General features: G+C 34.3%; 1 protein-coding gene across 2 annotated transcripts; it reads left to right on the top strand.

Moving 5' to 3' along the window:
• The first annotated feature begins 14289 nt into the window (after positions 1 to 14289).
• LOC114299639 (uncharacterized) lies at positions 14290 to 23265 on the top strand. Of its 2 annotated transcripts, XM_082877621.1 has the most exons (9): positions 14290 to 14348; positions 14444 to 14573; positions 15080 to 15280; positions 15368 to 15535; positions 15776 to 16165; positions 17395 to 17474; positions 17587 to 17947; positions 19115 to 19327; positions 21022 to 23265. In XM_082877621.1, the coding sequence occupies exons 2-9, from the start codon at positions 14493 to 14495 to the stop codon at positions 21349 to 21351; spliced, it is 1824 nt and encodes a 607-aa protein (XP_082733747.1). In that variant the 5' UTR covers positions 14290 to 14348; positions 14444 to 14492; the 3' UTR covers positions 21352 to 23265. The 2 variants fall into 2 exon arrangements, with proteins under 2 accessions (XP_082733747.1, XP_082733748.1); XM_082877622.1 differs by lacking the exon at positions 14290 to 14348 and having other exon boundaries at positions 14355 to 14558.

The following is a 23265-nucleotide window of genomic DNA, read 5'->3' on the forward strand; positions in this document are numbered from 1 at the left end:
TGTAATCTAACTTAAAATTAGGCGTATTGTCATTATAAAACATAATAATGTGATTAATATATTATTTTAGACTAAGGCCTCGTTTGGGAACAGACTAATTTAGTAACTTTTTGGCTATTTGGCTAAAAAGGTAGGTAAAAAAAACTTGTATGTTTGGGATGACTTTTTGGCTAATTATGAAAAGATGTGCAAAAAGTAGAGAGAAAAGAGAATCTTTTACTTTTTGGTATGAGTTGTTGGCTTTTTGGCTAATTTAGTAACTTTTTGGCTAATTGGCTAAAATAGCCTCTTGCCAAACGAGGCCTAAATCAAAACATAATCATGTAATTAGTAACCTATGTGGACCAAAGTAGAATTAAGTTGAGTGATATGAGTTGTATGCCAAGGAGATTAGCGCATCTTGAAACAAAGTGTGGCAAATGAAGAGATAAGCAACATGGAAAACCTAAGGGTTAGAAATGGTGCCTATATGCCTTAGCGTGGGTGAGTCAGCACCCATAGCCAAGTATATAAGGAGCGGAGACAATAGCAAATCAACAACAACAACAACAACAACAAAAACGAACGAAATAGTAAGTGAAGAGTTGAACTCAGAGGGAATTGAAGGAAATAAAAGTAAATAATAAGGGTCAATATTAATGTGAGTTATATTATACTTTGAGTAATTATAAATTGTTTTATTATTTTATGAATTAATTTATACAAATCATGCTTTTTACATTATGTTAGCATTACAATTATGTTGTTTATTTTATGCACCCTATTCGCTTAAAAATAAAAACCCATGGATATAACTGTTTATTAAGTGTATTTTTGAGTAATTATTTTATAAGTACTACCACGGAGGTCTCATGTCTTGGGGGACTTAAATAATTATTGGCCCTCTGATTGGTCACTTTGTGACCCTCTCTGTCTGTCATGGATCCATTGACCCTCTGTTCTATTCTGTACCATGGTTGTGATTTTTTTTTTATTTATATGATTTTTGCATTATGTTTCTGTTATTTAAAATGATTTATTTATTTGAACCAAATTATTCACTGTTTAAACCTAAATGAGTATCCATGGTGATTTGTGTACCCTTATGTTCTTAGTATAATATTCCTCACTCTGCCACGTTCTTATAGCTGTTAAACCTTTTTAGGTGAAAAAACTTAAGGAGTAAATTATTTTACCCCGTTAATCGGGACCCAGACTTAAGAGAAATACATCATTTCCCCCTTCCTCTTTTGGTGTTTATATTTGTAATTATTAACCAACTCATGTTATATAAATTAAAGTTCCCATGTATGCTTTAGACGTTTATATGCACCTTTCTTTCTTATTCCGCTGCATGATTTAATTGTTTAATCTAAAATTTAGCTTTGGTAACTTTAGAAATAGTTAGTTGCGAACTCAACTCAATCATCGGGGTTGGGTTGTGACAAAAGAAGAAGAAGAAGAAGAAGAAGAAGAAGATCAACAGAAGAAAAAAAAAAAGAGAATCGAGCAACATACGTTTGATAACAGCGAAAGCAATGACCAACGAGTAGTAAGTAGAGACTAGTGACGACCTGACCAGCGATGACCCACCAGTGACGACCGACCAACGACGAGCCATCAATGACCACTGACTAGTTTTTCTCTTAGTCTCTTCTCTTCTCTCTTTTCAAAATCTAGGTTACCAGTTGATTTCTGGCCCTGCGGTATCTTGAACGCGTCCAAACTCAATTTGCAAAAAAAATCAAAAAAAAGAAAAGAAGGGACACTCTCTTCAACGTGTTGAACACGTGTCCACCGCGTGTTCGACGCGTCTCCGACACTGATATGCGGTACTCGGAGAGGTGTCCGTACTTCATAACTTGAAACAAAAATATTTTATTACCTAAAAGAAAATTTTTGAATAAAAAAAGGTAAATTACAAATACACCCCTGAAGTTTGCTTAAAATACAGATTGCCTCTTATGGTTTGAAAAATTACAAATACTCCACTGTTAGAATTTTTTATTTAACAAAATTAATTAAAAAAATGAAATTCATAATTGCTCTCCTATACAATAATAAAATTATCTAAATTATTAATTGAAACATATTTCTAATATCATTAAAAACTGTTAATTGACTTGACGATTTATTAATAAAAGGGACAATTTGTTATCAAATTAGAAATCCAGGGGGTAGAATATAATTTTTAGAATCATAGAGGACAATTTGTATTTTAATCAAACCTCAAAGGGTGTATTTGTAATTTACCCTTAAATAAAGTATCATTTATGATATTTTAGTGAGTTAAGATAATTATTTAAAAATGTTAAATGTATTAAAAATGTAGTAAGTGAGAGTCAATTTTGTAAAAATTGATTTACGAAATTTTAAAATGTAAGTCATTTTTTAAAAAATGTTTAAAATATATATTTTTTTAAAATATTTTACTTGTTTTTTGTTAAACCAAACAACGAAAAATGAATAAATTTTTTTGATAAAATTTTTTTACGTCAAAACAAATGAAACCTTTGTCTCAATTTAGTGTAGAGTTAATTACACTTTTACCCCTTAAACTATCACCATTTTGTTTATGTAGTCCCGAAACTATTAAATTTGTCTTCTGGGTCCCTAAACTTTCAAAAATTCATTCTACTTAGTCCCAATTGGTAGATGACGTTAATTAATTAACAGAAAATGGAATCATATGCACTGCACATGAGCTACAAGGATGGTAAAAAAGCTAAATTAGACATTTTACATATATCTCCATTAAAAAAAAAGAAAATCCATAGAAGGAAAACTTTCCTGCCATTTTCATAGATAGATAGATAAACAGAACTTTATTAGGTAGTCTTTAAAATATAAGTTTCCCTCCTATTGATTTTTTTATTTTTTTTTTAATGGAGATATATATAAAATATCTAATTTAGCCCTTTTACCATCCTTGTAGATCATGTGCAGTGCACATGATCCCATTTTCTATTAAATAATTAACGTCATCTACCATCGGGGACTAAATAGCATGAGTTTTTGAAAATTTAGGGACAAAGAAGACAAATTTAATTGTTTAGGGACTATATATATAAAATGGTGATAGCTTATGGGGTAAAAGTGTAATTAACCCTTTAGTCTAATTGATTCAAAAATTAACATTGTTTTAATAAAAAATGTACAAATGAGTAGCATGAATCATGCTTTAGGAATAAAATTGTAAATTTGATCGATTCAATGAATTAATTTTAATTTTTGTTTAAAAATCTTTACCACGGTATCAATTAGATAAAAATATCGAAAATTAAGAGTAAAAATTGTGTAGGGACTAAAACCACAACAGAGAGAGGATCGTAGACAGCGGAGAGAGAGATCTGAATGCCTAAATTGATGTATCAGATTAGCTTTTGTATTGCTATTAATGGTTGACAACTGATCTAGGGTTTTTGAACAAGGAGAAGCCACTCAGAGCCGTGCCAAAATTTTCTATCATCTGTCTTGTTTTGTGTATATTGTAAAACCCTGTACATATTTCTACTATTGTAATATTTTGACCCTAACATTAGTTTGAATCACAAATTCTGTACAAAATGTGAATCAGATTATTTCTACACTGTTTAATTCAATTTTGTGAGAAGATTTTATTTTGCAGTATCGCAGTTTCTATGTAAAATTACATACGGACCTAATGATATTTATTTATTTTTTCATGATTTTGATTCTCCAGGACAATTTTAAATAGTAGTGTTACACCAGAATTTTCTCGTTTATTTGTGTAAGTACATAAAACAAAAGATGTTTTTAGGATTGAAGTTCACACCAAGGGATCAAATTGATAAGGTAAATCTACTACTTGTGTTTGTTTCCATTTTTGCAGAGCCTCGAGCAAAATTAATAGACATTGGTACCCTATGTAATCTCACAATCTCATTCATATAAATATGGGCCAATTTGTCAGCATTGTAGATAGATTTAACAGGCAGAAAATGAGCAGACTTAGTTAAATAGTCAACTATAACCCAAATAGAGTCCATACCTCGGGAAGAGCGAGGCAATCCCATAATGAAATCCATGGTGATATGCTCCTATTTCCATTCCGGTATTGGAAGCGGTTGTAACAAACCGGCGGGTCGTTGATGTCCCGCTTTGACTTGTTGACAATGTAGACATCTAGCCACAAAATCTGCGATACACTTTTTCATTCCGGGCCACCAGAAATTTTGTTTCAAGTTATGGTACATCTTTGTATTCCCCGGATGCATAGTAAACTTAGTATTGTGGGCTTCAAACATAACATGCTTTCTCAAGTCACAACAATCAGGTACACAAAGACGATTTTGAAATTTCAGCACATTATTCTCAAACACAAACCCTGGCCTTGGCTTGGAATCAACTTCTTCCCCAACCTTTTTCAAGTATTCATCTTCAAGTTGCTTTTCTTTGATTTCTTCAATGATTGCAGGCTGAGCGGAAATAGCGGCTAGTATTCCGCCCTGTTCACGTATCACAATCTCAATCTCATTCCTTTCCAAATCATATAACAGTTCTCTCCGGCTGGTAAGCAGACATGACAAATTTCCCATTGATTTTCGGCTTAAAGCATCTGCTACAGTATTAGCTTTCCCTGGGTGATACAAGATTTGGAAATCATAATCTTTTATTAGTTCTAACCATCGGCTCTGTCTCATGTTCAATTCTTTTTAGGTGAAGAAATATTTCAAGCTTTTATGATCCGTATACACTTCGCAAGTTACCCCATACAAGTAATGATGCCAGATTTTCAAGGCAAACACCACAACCGCCAGTTCAAGGTCATGAGTCGGGTAATTCTTTTCACGAAGGTGAAGTTGTCGAGAAGCATAGGCAATTACTTTCCCATTTTGCATCAGTACACAGCCCAACCCTTTATACGAAGCATCACTGTAAATTTGAAACCCATCAGTACCATTAGGCCAGGTTAGGATTGGTGCAGTCACCAGCCTGGTTTTCAATTCTTGGAAAGCTGATTCACGTTGATCGTTCCAGTCAAACTGTACATTCTTCTGTGTCAATTGTGTTAATGACATCACAAGCTTTGAGAAGTCTTTCACAAATCTTCTGTAATAACCAGCCAGTCCTAGAAAACTTCTAACTTCTATTACATTCGTCGGTCTAGGCCAATCCACAATAGCTTCAATCTTCTGCGGGTCAACAGAAACACCATCCTCATTGATTACATGTCCCAAAAATGCTACATTGTCAAGCCATAATTCACATTTGGACAATTTAACATGCAACTTCTTTTCTCTCAAAATCTGTGAGGTAGTTCTCAGATGGTTCCCATGTTCTCCCATGTCTTTAGAATAAATCAGAATGTCATCAATAAACACAACAATGAATTCATCAAGATATTTTTTGAAAACCCTATTCATTAGGTTCATAAAAGCTGCAGGTGCATTTATTACCCCAAAAGGCATTACCAAAAATTCGTAATGTCCATATCTAGTTCTGAATGCGATTTTCTCTACGTCTTCTGCTTTTACCTTTAACTGGTGATAACTGGATCGAAGATCAATTTTAGAGAACACTTTGGGCTTGTTTGGTTTGTATTTGAGAAACATGTTTTGAGATAAAAAATACGAAAATTTGTTTAGTTTGGTTTTTTTTTTAAAAGATGTTCTGAAAAATTATTTTTAGAGAGAGTTTTAGAAAAAGTGGTTGATTTGATGTGTATGAGAGAGAGATTTGTTTGGAAAACTTGTAAACCAAACAAGTTTTGGAAAAAAAATTTGGAAAAATTTGTTTGGTTTGATTACTTTTGAAAACTTATTTGTAGAGAATTTTTCCTAAATTTTTTTGAGAAACACAAACCAAACAAGGCCTTTAGCTCCTTGGAGTTGATCAAACAAATCATCTATTCGGGGTAATGGATATTTATTTTTAATGGTCACCTTGTTCAGTTCCCGATAGTCAATACAAAGTCTCAAGGATCTGTCTTTCTTTTTGACAAATAACACTGGAGCACCCCAAGGTGAGGTACTCGGACGAATGAATTTCTTGTCTAAGAGTTCCTAAAGTTGGACCTTTAGTTCTTTCAATTCAGTAGTCGACATCCTATACGGAGTTTTGGAGATAGGTTGTGTTCCAGGTAATACATCAATGGTGAATTATATTTCCCTATCAATTATATCCCCGGGTAGATCATGGGGAAATACATTAGGAAAATCACAAACCACAGGAATAGTTTCGACACTAGCACCGTCCGAAGGCGCAGACAACACGCTACACAAATAGCCCCAACACCCCATTCTTAATAACTTTTTGGCTTTCATGAATGAAATTAGATATGGTGGAGGGACTACCCCATTTCCAGCAAAACTAAATTCGGGGGCCGGGTGGACGAAATATGATAGATTTATTCACACAATCAATAGTGGCACCGTATTTAGTCAACCAATCCATACCCATAATACAATCAAAATAATCGATGTTCAAGGGTAATAAATCAACAAACAATGTCGTCTCTCCAATTATAAGATCACATGTCGGATAAACATAAGCACACATCATAGAACCCCCAGATGGTGTGGCTATAGATAGCAAACAGTTCATAGATTCTAATGGCCTAGTTAATTTCTGAGAAAAAGCATGTGATACGAATGAATGTGTGGAACCAGAATCAATCAACACATATGCATTCTGAGCACATATAGAAATGATACCTGACACTACTGATTCAGTGTTTTGCACATCTCCAAGCACTAAGGCGAATACTCTCCCTTGCCTTAATGCTTCATTCCCGTTGTTGCCCCTGACATTAGTTCTGAAGTTTGATTTGGCCACTGAAACAGACCCTGTTGAACTGGCTATGGGATGACTGGTATTCCCAGATCCTATTGGATAATCTTTCATCATATGGCCAACCTTGCCACACTAGTAACAAGCACCAGATGCACGTTGGCACACTCTCCTATGTCTCCTGCCACATTCTGGACAGTTTGGTATGGACCCACTACTCTGACTAGGACTACTGAAAGATCCTGTGTTTTGTTTCTTCAAAAATGATCGGCCATTTCTGAAATTAAACCTGGCCCTTTTGCCTTTCCATTCAGTTGGTGGTACTGTAGTTTGTTTCTTCGCTGCTAGAATGGCTTCTGCCATCAGTGCTCTATCCAAAACATTCACATACGTGGGCGGGTTCAAAACTCCCACTCGATCCAATATATCTAAATCTAGCCCGCCCTCAAACTTGTGGGCCTTCTTGTAGTCTGTGTCCACTATGTGAGGAGCAAACCTGGCTAGCTCGGTAAACTTAGCCTCATACTCTGCTACAGACATTCTGCCTTGTTTGAGTTCCTGGAATTCTGAAACCTTTCGGTCTCGGAAGCACTGGGGAAAGTACTTGTCATAGAAAACTGTATTGAATTGAGTTCATGTCATATTCTCATTACCACTACGAACAAGTAACCACCATCTTCGAGCTTCATCTTTCAGAGTGTAGGTGGCTAATAAAACTTTCTGAACCTCAGAACAGGGAAACACTTCAAATAATTTTTTCATCTCCAGTAGCCAAGTTTCTATCTTTAGTAGTTCAATGCCACCCAAGAAAGTTGGTGGCTTCATTTTCATGAATTTCTGAGTCATGGTAATTATGTCGCTGTTGCCCATTTCAACTTGAACTGGCGAGGGTAGAGGTGGTAAAGGTTGTTGCCTCTGTTGTTGCATTGCTACTTCAGTTAAAGTGGCAAGCATTTGTTCTATTCTGTTCATTCGAGCATCCGAGGACCCCGTTGTATCATCACTTCTTGCATTGTCCATTTGCTACAGGTAAACAAAACTTTATAAACACAGGCAAATAGTCCTCGTTACGTTATTCAAATTCACATGATTATACTTGGATTATGCTTTCACTTTCAAACAACACACTTAGACATGCAGATGGGATGCCCTTACTTTTCATAAGGACACCCTAAGCTCATATGGACTTCTATGTGCGGTATTACTCGTGCTCTGATACCACTCTGTCACGACCCAAACTCGTCTCCATAGGTTTAACGTCAAGACCATCCAGTAATCCTCGAATTACCAAAGGCCTCATGACATAATAGCACATAAAGGGGCTGCGGAAGCAATAAACGAAACACAAATAGTCCATTGAACCGTGCTGACATTACATGGAACGGACAACTTAAAATTTCCTTATAGCAAGATGTAATATTTACACAGGCCAAGTACATGCCAAAAGACATCCTGACAAAACGTCACATAGTATAAAGTGTTTACAAAAGCAGCCATGAAACTTGACTTTAACTGGAACCTCCTCGGGAGATACAAGAGTTGGCTGAAAAAACTGAAGCATAGGCCATTAACACTGGGCCTAATCATGTACTTGCTCACCTACATACATAATATAAACAGTGAGCCAAAGCCTAGTGAATAATAACAAAGTAAAGACTTTAATGAATGATGTCCATAGCTTGTCTCACAACATTTCAGGATCATAATCAGACAGTGAAATAGAATCATAGTTTTATCCTTGTTCAATCATGTGTGGTGCATCCATTAACTTAAACATGTCTCTTTAGTAGAGCATATCAAGTTCCATAAAGGACCCTCCGGTACCGAGTAACATATCTCATACATGAGCCACAATATTATTTCTCCCGGGTGAGGGCCTGTGCCACCGTATTGTTTCCCTCGGGCGAGGGCCTGGGCCTTGGTATTATTTTCCCTGGGTAAGGGCCTGGGCTACGGTATTCTTTCCCCTGGGCGAGGGCCTCATGACCATAAGCAATAGTATTATGTCCCCTAAGCGAGGGCCTCTGCTAAGGATACCACAATTTCATTTCATAGCAAATTGGACAATCATTCATTCACACAAACCATAGCATTTCAGAAACTTGTCATCTCATATCATCGAAAAATATTCATAGTTAAACATAACTTTACAGAGTTATTACTCACAGATAATTGGTAGCTCCAATTAGATAACAAAGTGGCCAATTCACTTATCTCGAGGCGAGTGACCTACATAACATGATAGATACATACGTTGAATTCCACACTCGAACTGAACATAACTTGATTCATTGCTTTTAGTGTGTTTCTAGCTTTTAATCCTCATCATGGAGTCTTAACATGGCCTAGGAATGCCTAGGATGGAATGAGGATGCAAAAATGTGTTGGGAAACATTTTTCAAAACTTGCTGAAAATAGGGTCCATGCTCGAGCGTGGATTTTCCCGCTCGAGCGGACATGCAGACAATGAAGCTTCGCTCGAGCATGACTTCCCTCGCTCGAGCATGACTTCCCTCGCTCGAGCGGACTGTAAACTTTTGAAAAAGTACTGGTTGCATGTTTTTCACACTCGATGGACGCTCGACCCACGCTCGAGCGTGAGACTCAGACCCTCGCTTGAGCACAGATTCCCTCGCTCGAGCGGACTGCAAAACACGTGAACTTCTGGGCATATTCATTTCATGCTCGAGCGTAACCCTCTACGCTCGAGCAGAAGTGCATGTACTCAGAGTGTACGCTCGAGCGTGAAGTCCTCTGCTGGAGCGTGGATCAAAAATCTGGAATTTCTAGATTGATCCCCAAGCACAAAACTCAACCTTTAAAGCTTCAAACTTGATTTTTCTAGGCCAAAATTTTGGAAAACTCAAAGAGATTCATAAAACAACATGATCCAAAGATTACTTCAAGAATTCATGGCCCAAAAGCTTGCCAATTGCACAAAAGTTCAACTTAAAATTCAAGTATGATCCATAGACAAGACATGCATGCAATGATTTAATCTTCAAGCCTCCAAATCATGATCAAATGCTATCATCTAACATGAAAATCATTGTTTTCCTAAAATTAAAGTGAATTGGAGACATGCATGAGACAATTCTTTGAAATCACATTTAAAACTTCATGAAATGCACATGCAACCCAAATTTATCCTCAATTCCAACTTTTAGCTCAATTCTTGCATTAATCAACTTAACCCTCTTGTTTTTATGCACTAGAGTCTAGACTTCAAGGTTATAGGACAAAATGCTTACCTAAAGGCTTGAATTTAGAATGGTTGAAGTTAAGATCTTCAAATTTCCTCCAAATGCCAACAATTCCCCTTTAATTGAGCTCAAGTTTCCAAGCTTTACCCTAATTCTCTCTTCTCTCACTCTCTCACCCGTTTGTCTCTCTTGGGTGATCTTAAAATGTGATGGAATCAAGAAAAAGAAGTAAGTGGGCTCAAAATGGTGCCTTAAATAGGCTTGGATACAAGTATGATTAATTGAGCTTAATTGGTGCACATTAATTTAATCTAATTTAATCGTTTCGAATCGAATTTTAATTAGACCTACCATAAAATTCTATAAATCCTAATTAGCATATAAATCAAGTCAATTTCTGTATCGGATGCTGAAAAGGCCTTCAATTCACAAATCGAAACTAAAACATGAATATATCTTTCTACGCTAAACAGATAGAGACACATTAATAATGCAATACACATGTCATTAACTCATGATTTCTTCTTAATCACTTGCTAGGCACACTTAAGCATGAATTAACGTTAATTAAGGGTCGGGGTTGTTACACTTACGCACATACTAAAATTTATAGTTCTATTCTTCTTATGAGAACTCAACATATTCTACTGAAAGTGAAAGTAAGGGCGACTTTGATCGAGTTGAAAAGAAAAATAGGTATAAGAAGAGAGAGAAGAAAAGACAAGGGAATAGCTCAAAAGATGAAGCTAGAGGTAAGTCGAAGAAGTCGAGAAGCAGGAGAAATGATTATTCATTTGAAGACTATTCTTCGAATAATTCTGATGTTGAAGATAAGGAAGGCTATTCTCATAGAGAAAATAAGCATCGAAAAGGAAGTAAAAGCCATGGACAGAAAAAGGTTAGCAAAAAAGGTTAGCAAAAAAGGAAGGCTGCTCTCATAGAGACACTCCGACGATAAAGTTAGCAACTTGAATCAAAGAAAGAAGATGGATGCCCTCTTTTATATGAATAAGAGGTGTGATATTTGCTTGGTAGATATTGTTTGGACTTGTTTGTTGGTCTTGGCCTATACTTAGGCCTTATTTGGATTAGCCTAATAAGTTGATTTTTTTTTTCTAACTCCCCCCCACACATACACATATATATATATAATCACGTATATCGATATAACTAATTGATCTATTTTATTTTTTTAATAGAGGCGAAAATGATATTTTCATACATTATATAAACAAAATAGAAAACAAAACTGCATGATAATGAATCATAGTGAATCACAATGAATTGCACGATTCACTCAAAAGTGGTGACATTGTGGGAATTAGAAGCATATTGTCACGGCCTTGCTTATTCTCTAGCACACCGTGCGGCACTTAGACAATCTCAAGCCTCACTTAATGATGCTAAGTCAGCCTAACTCACAACTTGTAGGAAAGAGAAGCAAGAAGAACACAAGAGAGTTTGAGAGAATGGCTGGTATTTTACTCTTGAGAGAAGTTGCACAACTCTTAGACGGTTTGGAGCAAATGAGCTCCTCCCCTATTTATAGGCACTCTTAGCCTCTCATAGAACACTCTAGAAGCCACTAGGAAATACATAGAGAAGCTTCCTTCTAAAGCCTTTCTTACAAGCTACAAGAATATTCTAGAATGCTTTAGAAATATCTATACAAGATATTTACAAGTCTAGTATATACAAAGGCCTTGAATACTCAAGGATGTTCTAGAATCCTCTATGTTCTCTCAAGTGTTGGAATGAGTTAGGAAGTTCTAGATCCTTCTATTAACCTCTATGCTCCCAAGCTCTCACGTAGGGAATTTTTGCCATAGGAAATTTAGTAGCTTGTGACATTCTCCCCCACCAATGCTGGCGACGACCTCGTCGCATCTTTCCTGCAGAACTTTTGTATTTGCTCCTAGAACTACCATAAAGCTTCTGTTGGCTCATATGGTTGGGAAACAGACAAGCATGGAGGCAGGTAAGGTAATGTCTCATTGACAAGAGCGTTAGGGACTGGTGGTGGTAGCATGTCACGTACCGACTCATTGGGGTTGCGAGTTTTATCCTAAGCACCTTGCAAGCGCATTAGTTTGTGAGTGATAAGGTAGGTAGGGTAGATCCCTATTGCATCTCCTAGGTTGGTCCTTGGGCATAATGCACAGGGTACATAGTACCACTCGTGGAGTTAGCTTCTCGAAAGAATGACATGTGCCCAGTCCATGACAATATAAATTTATAATTAGCATATTTTGGTAATGATTATATTGTGAAATATAGGGAAACTTGTAGTTTCCATTGGAATTAGAATTATTAGTCACGGGTGAAACTCCAACCTTCATGCTTTTACCTTGCTAAATGTAGATTGTGAGGTCAAAATGATATGTGCCTTTTAGTTCCATAGTTCCTTAATATTTTCTCTAGTTTCATTGGATTGATGCGGAAAAATATTTTTCTTTTACTAGATATTGTGTTTGTGTGGATGTTATTGTGTCTAAACCTTAGTTGCATGAAATGGGAGTGGAAGCAATAGCAGAATCAAGGAATCGTAAACATTCCAAGAATCGTTGGTAGGGAGCATTTGTAAGTATATATTATATTTTTTGAGCTAGTCAACACAAGACAAGATAAAGAAAATATTTTAAATAAAAAATTATAAAAATATTATTTAGAGTAAAATGTCAATGATATTTTTAAAATTATAAGAACAATAATGATTGTTTTAATTAAAAATAAAGAGACTACGATATTATTATCTATAAATTCTAATATAATGATAATATCTATCATTATTGACATGCAAACATAATTAGCCTCAATGAAAATATAGAGTTTATTAAATTGTTAATTACATTTGACATGTAGGGTTAATCCTTCATATGTTTCTTTACTATTGGTTGGTGATATCACATGTCAATGATGACGTTGTATGACTATTATATTGAATTTTTACGCATATTTTGTATAAAAAATTACTTTATCATTATATACTAATTTATTTTAAAACTTTATATTCATGACTTTTTTTAATATTGTCCATGATACACTAATTACAAATTACATTCACTTTGTTTGGTTTGAATTTTTTAAAAACACTTTTCAGAAAATTCTACATTTTTATTTTTCGTATTTTTTTACTGAATTTTTTTAGTATTTTAAGCAATTTTTTTTTTTAAATTTTTAGACACACTTAATATAAATACACTTAAAAAGTATATTTTTTGCAAAAAAAATCTTTAAAAAATTCATGAAATACCAAAAATACAAAAAAATACAAAAAATAATACATTTTTCATATTTTTATGTATTTATTAATTTTTGAAATATTTTTTCACAAATATTTTATTTTGTTAGATACATCTAAATAAGATGCATCTAAAAAAGTAAAAAAAAATGTTTAAAATTTTAAAAATATTCACTAAAAAAAACGAAAAAAAAACTTAATTCAAAAAATTCAAACTAAACACGTTGATTATTATTATTTTTTTTTATCTTTTTTGAAGTTAATCGTAAAAATTTATGTGAAATATTTTTGTAAATATTTTCAATGTTGTAATTAATAAGTGCCTTGTTTAAGTTTTTGGCTACGCCACTAGATTACATGCATTAATTAGTATATCAGTTAATATATTAACTAGTGTTATATCATTATTATTAACCCTACCTATGATGTAAATTACAAATATTTAAAACCTATAAAGTTGTACCATATTATCTATTAATAAACTAATTAATATATATATATATATATATAATATTAATTAGGTAAATTGAGGTGCTAGAGCATCTCCAACGGTGAATCAAAAATTTCACCAAATCTGAGTTAAAAAATGGCCATTTCCTGAATTTGATACTTCAGGCTCTAACGGTTCACCTTCACCAAATCTATCCCGGGAGAACCGGGTGGTCGACCGGCCGGTTGACCGGTTAGGCAAATTTTTTTTTTTTTTTTTTTTTTTCGCGAATTGTCTGAACTTTTTTTGAACTTTCTGAACTTTTTTCGGGATAATCGGGGTGGTCGACCGGCCGGTTGACTGGTTAGGCAAAAATTTTTTTTTTTTTTTTTTTTTTTTAACGGTTTGAACTTTTTTTCCTGAACTGTTTGAATCTTTTACTGGTTGACCGGTGTACCATTTTCAATGGTCAGTAACAGTGATTTTGTAAAATCTGTGTCTTGATCTCAGTTTAATGACTTGTTTGCTGAATTCTCATTTTAATATGACTTTAGTGTAACCGTTAAAACGTGAAAAAATAAATTTTTCATCAAAATTTAAATCTGATACTGGGTTTGGTTCACTTTGGAGATGGTCTTAGACTTTTCATCAATCTGTTATTACTACTGACGACGAAAAATATAAGAGAGAGAGAGAGAGTCGAGAGAGACGGAGAGGGAGGTCTGGCACTGGCAGCGATTGAGAGAGAACTTTTCATCAATCTCTTATTACTAGCTAACGAAGAAAAAGATAAGAGAGTCGAGAGAGACAGAGGGAGGTCTGGCACTGGCAGCGATTGAGAGAGAGAGAGAGAAGGAGGGGATTTTGCTTTCAACAATCGAAGAAGATGAAGATAAAAGAGCCTGCGAAGCAAATACATGGAAGAAGAAGCTCCACTTTCGTAGCCCTAATCGTAAGACCAGATCAGGTTTTTCTTTTCTTCGCTTCTCTCCCAACAGAAACGCGATTCTCTCTCAATAGAAACGCGATTCTTACACAACGTTTCTCTCTAAGAAGCGCAGTTTTAGTAAAATTTCAATGACTAGAATGTTTATCATTTTATTTTTTATTTTTTTGGGACTAGAACCGAGTTTGGCGGATGAGACGTAATCAGCATTGGCGTTATATTGTCAATCTGTGTTTAAGGAGAAAGGATTGGATTGTTGTCGATTAATAACTTTAATTGATACGTTAGGGAGGTTGCTATTTCACAGTGGTTTATGTCCCATTTTTCAGAAATTTGAAGTATTTTAGTTCTTGGAAAAACTAATTTCAATCGTTATTGTATTTTTTTCTGTGGAGAAAGTAAATTATTTATACATAAACTAAGTAATGAATGTTTGGTCTCTGTCTCTTTTCTTCATGTTGTTATGTATGCATTTAGGCAGTAGTTTTTACATATATATATATATATATATTTTCTTTTTTTGTCAGATGAAAGAAAATCCCAGAGAATTGAATCCATATTTTAAGAATAATGGAACTGGTTATCCGGAAGAAGCTGACTGGACAAAGGCTGGACGGAACCAACTTCTGTCTTCTGCTGTTGTTGGAGATGGAGGTGCAAGTTGGAGACTGAAAGCCTTGAAGCGAGCTCAGGAGCAGGCAGCTCGTGAAGGAATGGCCCTTGAGGAGGTAATTATCTTGTGCTTTTTTGATGTAAGGTAGGGTATCTTATCTTCTATCTTTATCATTTTGATGTGATGCACTAAAATTGTATAGGTTGTTGGAGAGCGGTGGGGATCCCTAGGTCAGCTGGCAGTTTCTGTGGCATCTCGTACAGCTTCTCCATCGCGTGCTCACCTCCGTGCCATAAAAAATAGAAAGAAGGGGCTAAGTGAGGAACAACAAACAACTGTGGATGATCGGAATGAAAAGGTTACTGAAAAGGTACTTAGCTATTGCCAATGGTATTGTTAAAATTTACCATTTATGTTGGCCAATATGTGAATCATTTCATTTAAGATAGTGATCTACATCTTGGGGATGAATTTTGCAAATATGTTTTCCTGTGTTTAAATATATATATATATATATATTTATTTATTTATTTCCTGTCTAATTCTGAACTCGAAACGAAAGTAAAGATATGTGCTTGCTTTTAACTTGCATGTTATAATTTTTTATCAGAATATTGGCCGAGAAAGGCTAAGGGATCGTCGTCATTCAGAGATGAAAGTGCCTAAGCTTCATGATTCTTTATCTTGGGGCAAGCGGAAAAGTCAAAGCATGTCATCTAATAAAGATTCTGATCTTATCTCTACTGCAATGGCAAGCTTAAATAAGTTTGCAAACGATGGCAACTTTATGAGCGAAGTTATTTGTCAGCAGAACGATGACCGCGGTGGTTCTCCATATAATTGTGAGAGAAATGTGGAGTCAGAAATGGTTTCATTTGAATCTCAGAAACCTGGTGAATCTAGTGCAGTTGTTAATCAGGGAATGAGTGCTAACCAGTTGGCCGCAAAAGCTTTGCAACTTTGTTTGAAAGGAAAGCGTGAAGAAGCTGAAAAACTTTTGGTGAGACAAACACTTCTCCTTACTATTTCTACTTCCTAGTCTCTGTGTGTGTGTGCACGTGCATGTTTTCTGTGTTTGTTTTTTTCTGTTATGTTTTCAGAATCTATATATTATTAATCTTTTTTAGGGGGAGATAAGGGCATATGACACGGACTTGATAAAAATTATAAGAAGCAATAGGCATGTTGGTTTGTTTACTCATGTGATTGATTGTCAATATTAAGTTATTAACTTGCTTGTTTTCCAGGTTGTACTCAATTATTTTCGAATTGAAGCAAAGACTAAGAAGTGGATTTGATTGTTGATTTTCTCGTACACAACAGTTAATTAACACATTACTCATAATGGGAGTGCTTTACTCATTGAGCTGCATCCTTTGCTTTATTAGTGTAAAATTGTATTTTCATATGATTGTAGGAACTCTTCCCAGTTGAAGCACTGCAGCTTTTGATATCCAGAGGTTGTCCCATGGAACCTCAAGGGTTTTATTTTCTATTTTATGTGTTTTGCGTGGGTTGGTGCATCTGACCTCGAGGTTTTAATGACATGATGCACTTAACTATTAAATAGTGTCCTTTTCCAATCTTCACAATCATTGTATTGTTGTTCTCTTTTTGGCTGTAGAATATTATTATCCCCAGTTTGAGCCTCCTACTTGATCATGGAGCAAGCATCACTATCAGATGAACTATCCTGAGTTTAACAACCTTGCTTTAATTGTGATACGAGGATAGGCTTATATCTTAATCATAATTTGAAATAATAAGCTTTTAGTAATTTGATCACACAAAAACTTGTAGCAGAGATATTGGTATTTTTTGGTTAATGAGAAAAACAGATGTCAGGCTGAGTTTAGTAAATTGTGTAGTGTGTGGGTTTATATGGGTTGGTGGTCATTTTCTAAAAATGGCAAAGGGTTAGAGGTATTCACAAAATGCAATGCCAGCGAAGCATGTATTTGAAATTACATTCTAGACCCTAGTTCTTGTGTAAAACATATTTATTGTATTGTATTGTGTGTGTGTTTGTGTTTTTTTATTTTTTTTTTTCCTTTCATTTTGATTGGTATTGGGGGTTTGGTAATTTGGAACCTTGTTGCATTATATTTGAGCAATTTTTTTTCAACTTAAACGTTATAAGGGGTGATGTGTTTGGTGGACCAGTTACAATAGGATTGGGATTTCTCTTTGATTATTAATTCGAAGTGTGTTTTTATTTGTTGTTACCAGAAAGAAGTGGAGAACATTAAAGCGAAGCAAGGTACTGTGGATGAATCCAGTGAAGCACAAAATGAGAGAAACAAAAGAAGGTAATTTTTTGTCTCACAATTATTTATTCAGTTCAGGTGTTACCATTGAGAGTAAGATGCTGTCTCTTATATTGTCATTAGAAAATAATTTATGCTGAATTTAATTTTTCAGATATGGCACACGTGACACATCTATTCAGCAAAGAAAGAAAGAAGATGATGCTGACATGCACCTTACCCAAAAGATAGCACAAAATAAACAGTACAGTATATCTGGTCGGGCAGATGATGAATATGATTTTGATTATGGTCCAAGGAGAAAGACTCGGAAGAAAGGGGCCAAAGATAATAAGTTAACTGAGAAGACTAATTTTCCCCAGCGAATCTTGACTCAGCAAGAGCGTTGCCAATTCTGTTTTGAGAACCCTAGCAGGCCAAGACATCTTGTGGTTGCTATAGCCAATTTCACCTACCTCAGTTTACCACACTGGCAGTCCATTGTGCCAGGCCATTGCTGCATTTTAACCTCACAGGTTAGTATTAGTTTGCTAACTTAGTATATTGTGTCATCTCTTTTCATGTTACTGAAGCAACTTGCAATTGCGTTGAAGCTATGGATGATCATTAATTCATCACTTAGAAGTTAGGATATCTGTCTTGTTAGCTGTTAAAAATTAAGAAGCATGGACACTTACAAGGAGTTTCCGTGTCTATATCAAACATTATAACTCATTGGACGCACCTGTCACGTGTTGGACGCATGTCCAAACGTGTCTTGTTATTTGTTTTAGACTTGGACAGGCTTTGGACACCTAAGGGATGCATGTGCCCATTGATTTATGCACATGCACGAGACATTGCAAGTTTGAAGAAGTAAGTTGGGAGTCAATGATTAAGATCAAAGCAATGTGGATGTAATGACTATTAGTCACTGCTTTCAACTCTTTAATTCTCAAAATTCTAATGCCTAACACTTGTAATTTGTTTATGAAAATGTTTTCTAAAATAGATTATTAAAGTTTTTTGTTTGCACTTATCTTCTAATATATACAATGTGGAAAATAATTCCTTATTATTTTGATGTAATACAATGCTTTTCTAATGTAAAAATAAAGCAATTGTTATTATTCTCATGTATATATAAATATCTATTTTTTTTGTTGACATGTCCCTGCTTTGTTGTGTCCTTATTTTTTAAAAATTGTCATGCCAGCTTTGTCCCTTTTGCATTGTACGTATCTATGTCTCGCGTTTGTATCTATGCTTCTTAAACAGGTCTATTTGTTAAATGACACTGTAGAAAATAGTCTGCATTTAGTTCCAGCCACCGTTCGTGGTCAGGAGGTTTCTGCCCGTCATAAGTGATAATGATAAGGCATTGAATGCTAGTTGAATCATAAATTTCTATAGAGGCATGTATTAATTATAATATTAATAATTACTACTGTTTAACTGCTTGTGGGAGAAAATGGACTTAAATAGGTTGTGCATAGAAGCAATAGATAGACTTATTTCATTCTCATAGGATGTCCAGTCCCAGCCTCTCTTGTTATTGTTTTGGACTCAAATTGGTTGCTTTACGTTCAATCACTCATTTCATTCTCATGGGATGTCCAGTCACCATCTCTTTCTTCATTGTTCTTATTGTTAATTTCGTCATTATGATTTTTATTCTAATCATTGTTTTTATGCGCAAACAGCATGAATCAGCCACAAGGGCTGTTGACAATAATGTGTGGGATGAAATTCGCAACTTCAAGAAATGCCTTATCATGATGTTTGCAAAGCAAGGGAAGGATGTAGTGTTCCTTGAAACTGTGATGGGATTGGCGCAGCAAAGGCGTCATTGTATGGTTGAGTGCATTCCTTTGCCCCAAGACATAGCAAAACAGGCACCTCTCTATTTTAAGAAGGTTTGGTTTTCTACTTTCATTTTGAATTTTATTTGCTAGTATTCAGATTGCTTATTGATATTGAATCACTTTTCTTGCAAGTGTCGCCTTTTAATGGGCTGACAATTCCCCTTCCCCACCCCCTCTTTCTGTTTCATTTTTAATAAACCCTTGTGATTTTCTAAAAATCAAAGAATGAGATGAAATTAGTGTAATGGGCATCCCATAGAGTTTATTTAATCAAGTTCCCTATGATCAAAAAAAAGTTCCCTCTGTACAAGCAGGATATATCTGCTCTGGAATTAGCTGCTGAGTTGTTTGACTTAGCCATTCAACATTGAAATAGAATTACTAATTAGTTGTATGTTTTTTTATTTTTTATTTTATTATTATTTTTTTTATGCTAGTAGGACAATGTTGCTTGAAAATACCTTCATGTGTTACACTGTTTAAATTTCAACATGACACTAGCTTACAAGTGAGAGAGAACAAGCTGTTAGAGCTTGTTCTATTCAATCTTTGTGATTACTTCATAGTGGATCCATGGACCATGTCAATAAAATGATATAAAAACAATTGGATTTTAATTCAAATATCATTGTGTGTTGTATTGGGGCAGTCTCTCTACATATCCCAACAGTGTTGTCTCTGTGGCATAATCAGTAGCACTTGTGAAGCGAGTGCAAAGAAGAAAATTGAAATCATTTTTTCCGAAGAAAACCAAGTGCTAAAAAAAGTACATAAAACTATGTTATGCAATTTTTTTTGTATATTACTTTTTATATCATACTATTTGTTGCAATGACACAAATTCTTTGGATTATGGACTTTGAGCTTCTGAATATTCTTTGATACTTTAGAACATGGACTGATGGCATGGAAAAACTGATTTCAGTGTTCTAGGTATTACCAAATTCTAGTATCAATTTTTTTAAGCCCCACACTGCTTGTCAATTGTATCCTTTGATTTGAGTGGTGTCTTTTTATGCTGCGAAGTTGATGAGCAGCATAAAGATGTGTAGATTAGCTGAAAATCCGCCCAGCCCAATCCCCTCAATTAGACTTCTGAGGCAATTATTCGTATGATGTAAACTATTAATATACTCTTTTACTTCTTTTTGACCCTTTGTTGGCAAAATCAATACTTATAAATGTTGAATGTTATGAGAAAGGTCATAAAGTTGACTAGGTTGGGTGATCTTCCATTCTTTTTAAAGCCGCCAAGTCTCCAACTTAGCTCTGTTAGATCTCTTACTGTAATTTAGAACTTTGATTTTGTTGCTTTTCACTGGTCCAATTTTGCCTGTGGTTTCAATATTGCATTCTCCTTATTATTTGATACCATGTGCTGTCTACTATAGAGCTTATATATACCAGTATGTTGAATTTTATTTTATATATATATATATCTCTTACTATGTAGTTGTCAACTTGTAGTATGGAGCATTTAGATACTGAACCAAATGTGGTGGCTGATTTTATCGTCCTACATTTTTTAGTCTGGTAGTAAGTAGTCATCACCAATGGAAAACTCTGAAATCTTGCTATTGGTGTTAAAAAAAACAAGGATTACAAAAAAGATACGCCTGATTCTACTACTGACCAAACTAAAGATTGTTTTGGATCTCAAGCAATGTTGATGAAATTTAACTTACAATTCTTTTATATTTGATTATTTTTGCTATTTACATGTTTCTAAAATGAGTTTGCTTCAGGCTATTGATGAAGCTGAAGATGAGTGGAGCCAGCACAATTCAAAGAAGCTCATTGATACGAGTGAAAAGGGGTTGCGTGGTTCAATACCCAAGGATTTTCCGTACTTCCATGTTGAATTCGGATTGAATAAGGGGTTTGTTCATGTTATGGACGATGAAAAGCAGTTCAAAAGCAACTTTGGACTCAATGTTATAAGGGGGATGCTGCAATTGCCGGAAGAGGACATGTATGGTCGTAGGAAGCATGATTCAGTGGAGATACAAAAGCAAGCTGTTGCACGTTTTGTCAAACATTGGGAACCTTTTGATTGGACGAAACAACTGGACTAAACAGCATTTTATTTCCTTAACTATGTGATGCTCTTGTTAGGGGTGTTCGCGGATCGATTTTGTGCGGTTTTGCGGGTCGGTTTTGACCCACCCGCACCTCTGCGGATTGGGGAAAAGTCAAACCGCAACCGCCTGCAGTGCGGTTTTTCTTTTTAAAAATTAGTTTTTGAAAACTTTTCCCCCCATTTTGTAAATATTTATTTTAGGTCATTTTTTTCCAATTTTCTAAAATTCTTCAACATTAATAATTAAATCATTAAAACTTCCAAATCATTCAAAATCAATTTTTTAAAATGCTTCAAAATCAATTTCTAATACAAACAAATCATTTAAAATCTTAAAATCATTCAAAATCTTAAAATCTTTCAAAATTAATCTACTATCCAACAATACAATTTTTTCCCATTCTTCATCTACTACTACTACTGCTACCCAATAATACAAAATTAAAATAAGATCATTCAAAATCCTAAGCGTAACTATTACATATACATTCATTCAAAATTAAAATAAAATTATTCAAACTTCATTAACTATTACATTCTTCCAAAATGCAAGAGAAAAAAAAAAATTTTGTTGTAAAATAAAATAAAGTTCTAAAAATTTCAATTCCATGCATTTAGTTAATGAACCCTGCATAAAAACAAATTGAAAAATAAAAAAACTGGATTACAAAAATTATAAATTCAATTTCAATAATTCCAAATAGAAATTCAATTTCGATAATTCCAAATATAAATTCAACATAAACAGATTGAATTATAGATCTAATTAGAAATTCAACATAAACAGATCTAATTACAAATAGACAGATCTAATTACAAATTCAACATAAACAGATCTAATCACAGATGTAATTACAAATAGACAGATCTAATTAAAGATCTAATTCTGAGATGTAAAACCAATCTATTTCTGAGATGTATATTAAACAAATATTTAAAACAAATAGAGTGAATAAGCATAAACAGATCTGTTTTAAACATAAACAGATCTAATTAAAGATCTGATTACAAATTCAGCATAAAAAACAGATCTATTTCTGAGATGTATATAAGTTAATATATAAAAAACAGATCAAAAACAAGTTCAACATAAAAAACAAATCGAATTACAAATTCAAATGATTAAACAGATCTAAAACCAATCTATTTCTGAGATGTATATTAAAAAAATATTTAAAACAAATAGAGTGAATAAGCATAAACAGATCTGTTTTAAACATAACCAGATCTAATTAAAGATCTAATTACAAATTCAACATAAAAAACAGATCTGTTTCTGAGATGTATATAAGTTAATATATAAAAAACAGATCTAAAACAAATTCAACATAAAAAATAGATCTAATTACAAATTCAAATGATTAAATAGATTTAAAACCAATCTATTTCTGAGATGTATATTAAAAAAAATATTTTAAAAAAATAGAGTGAATAAGCATAAACAGATCTGTTGTAAATAAGCATACCTGTGAATCTGTAAAAAAAAAAAAAAAAAAAAAAAAAACAGATTCAACATCAACAAATTCAACATATTTATTCACATCTGATTGCATAAAAAAAAAAAAACACACACAAAAAAAAAAAACAGAGGTCGATTGGTGCAATGACAAGCCAGAGGTCGATCGGCGATGAGAAAGCAAAGTTAGGGATGAGCACTGAGAAGACAGACTAGAGGTCGATCGACGATGAGAAAGCAAAGTTAGGGATGAACAGACAGACCAGAGGTCGATCGGTCGATGAGCAGACAGAGGTCGATTGGCGATGACAAACCAGAAGTTGATCGGTCGATCGGCAATGAGCAGATAGAGGTCGTTCGACGATGAAAAACGAGAGAGAGAGACTGATTTGAGATGAGAGAAGGAGGGACCTCGACTCTCTCCAACTGCGGCTGCGCAAATGAATTGTTGTT

This window comes from Camellia sinensis, chromosome 7 (assembly GCF_055761805.1).
Source record: "Camellia sinensis isolate YWXY chromosome 7, ASM5576180v1, whole genome shotgun sequence".
Taxonomy (NCBI): Eukaryota; Viridiplantae; Streptophyta; class Magnoliopsida; order Ericales; family Theaceae; genus Camellia; species Camellia sinensis.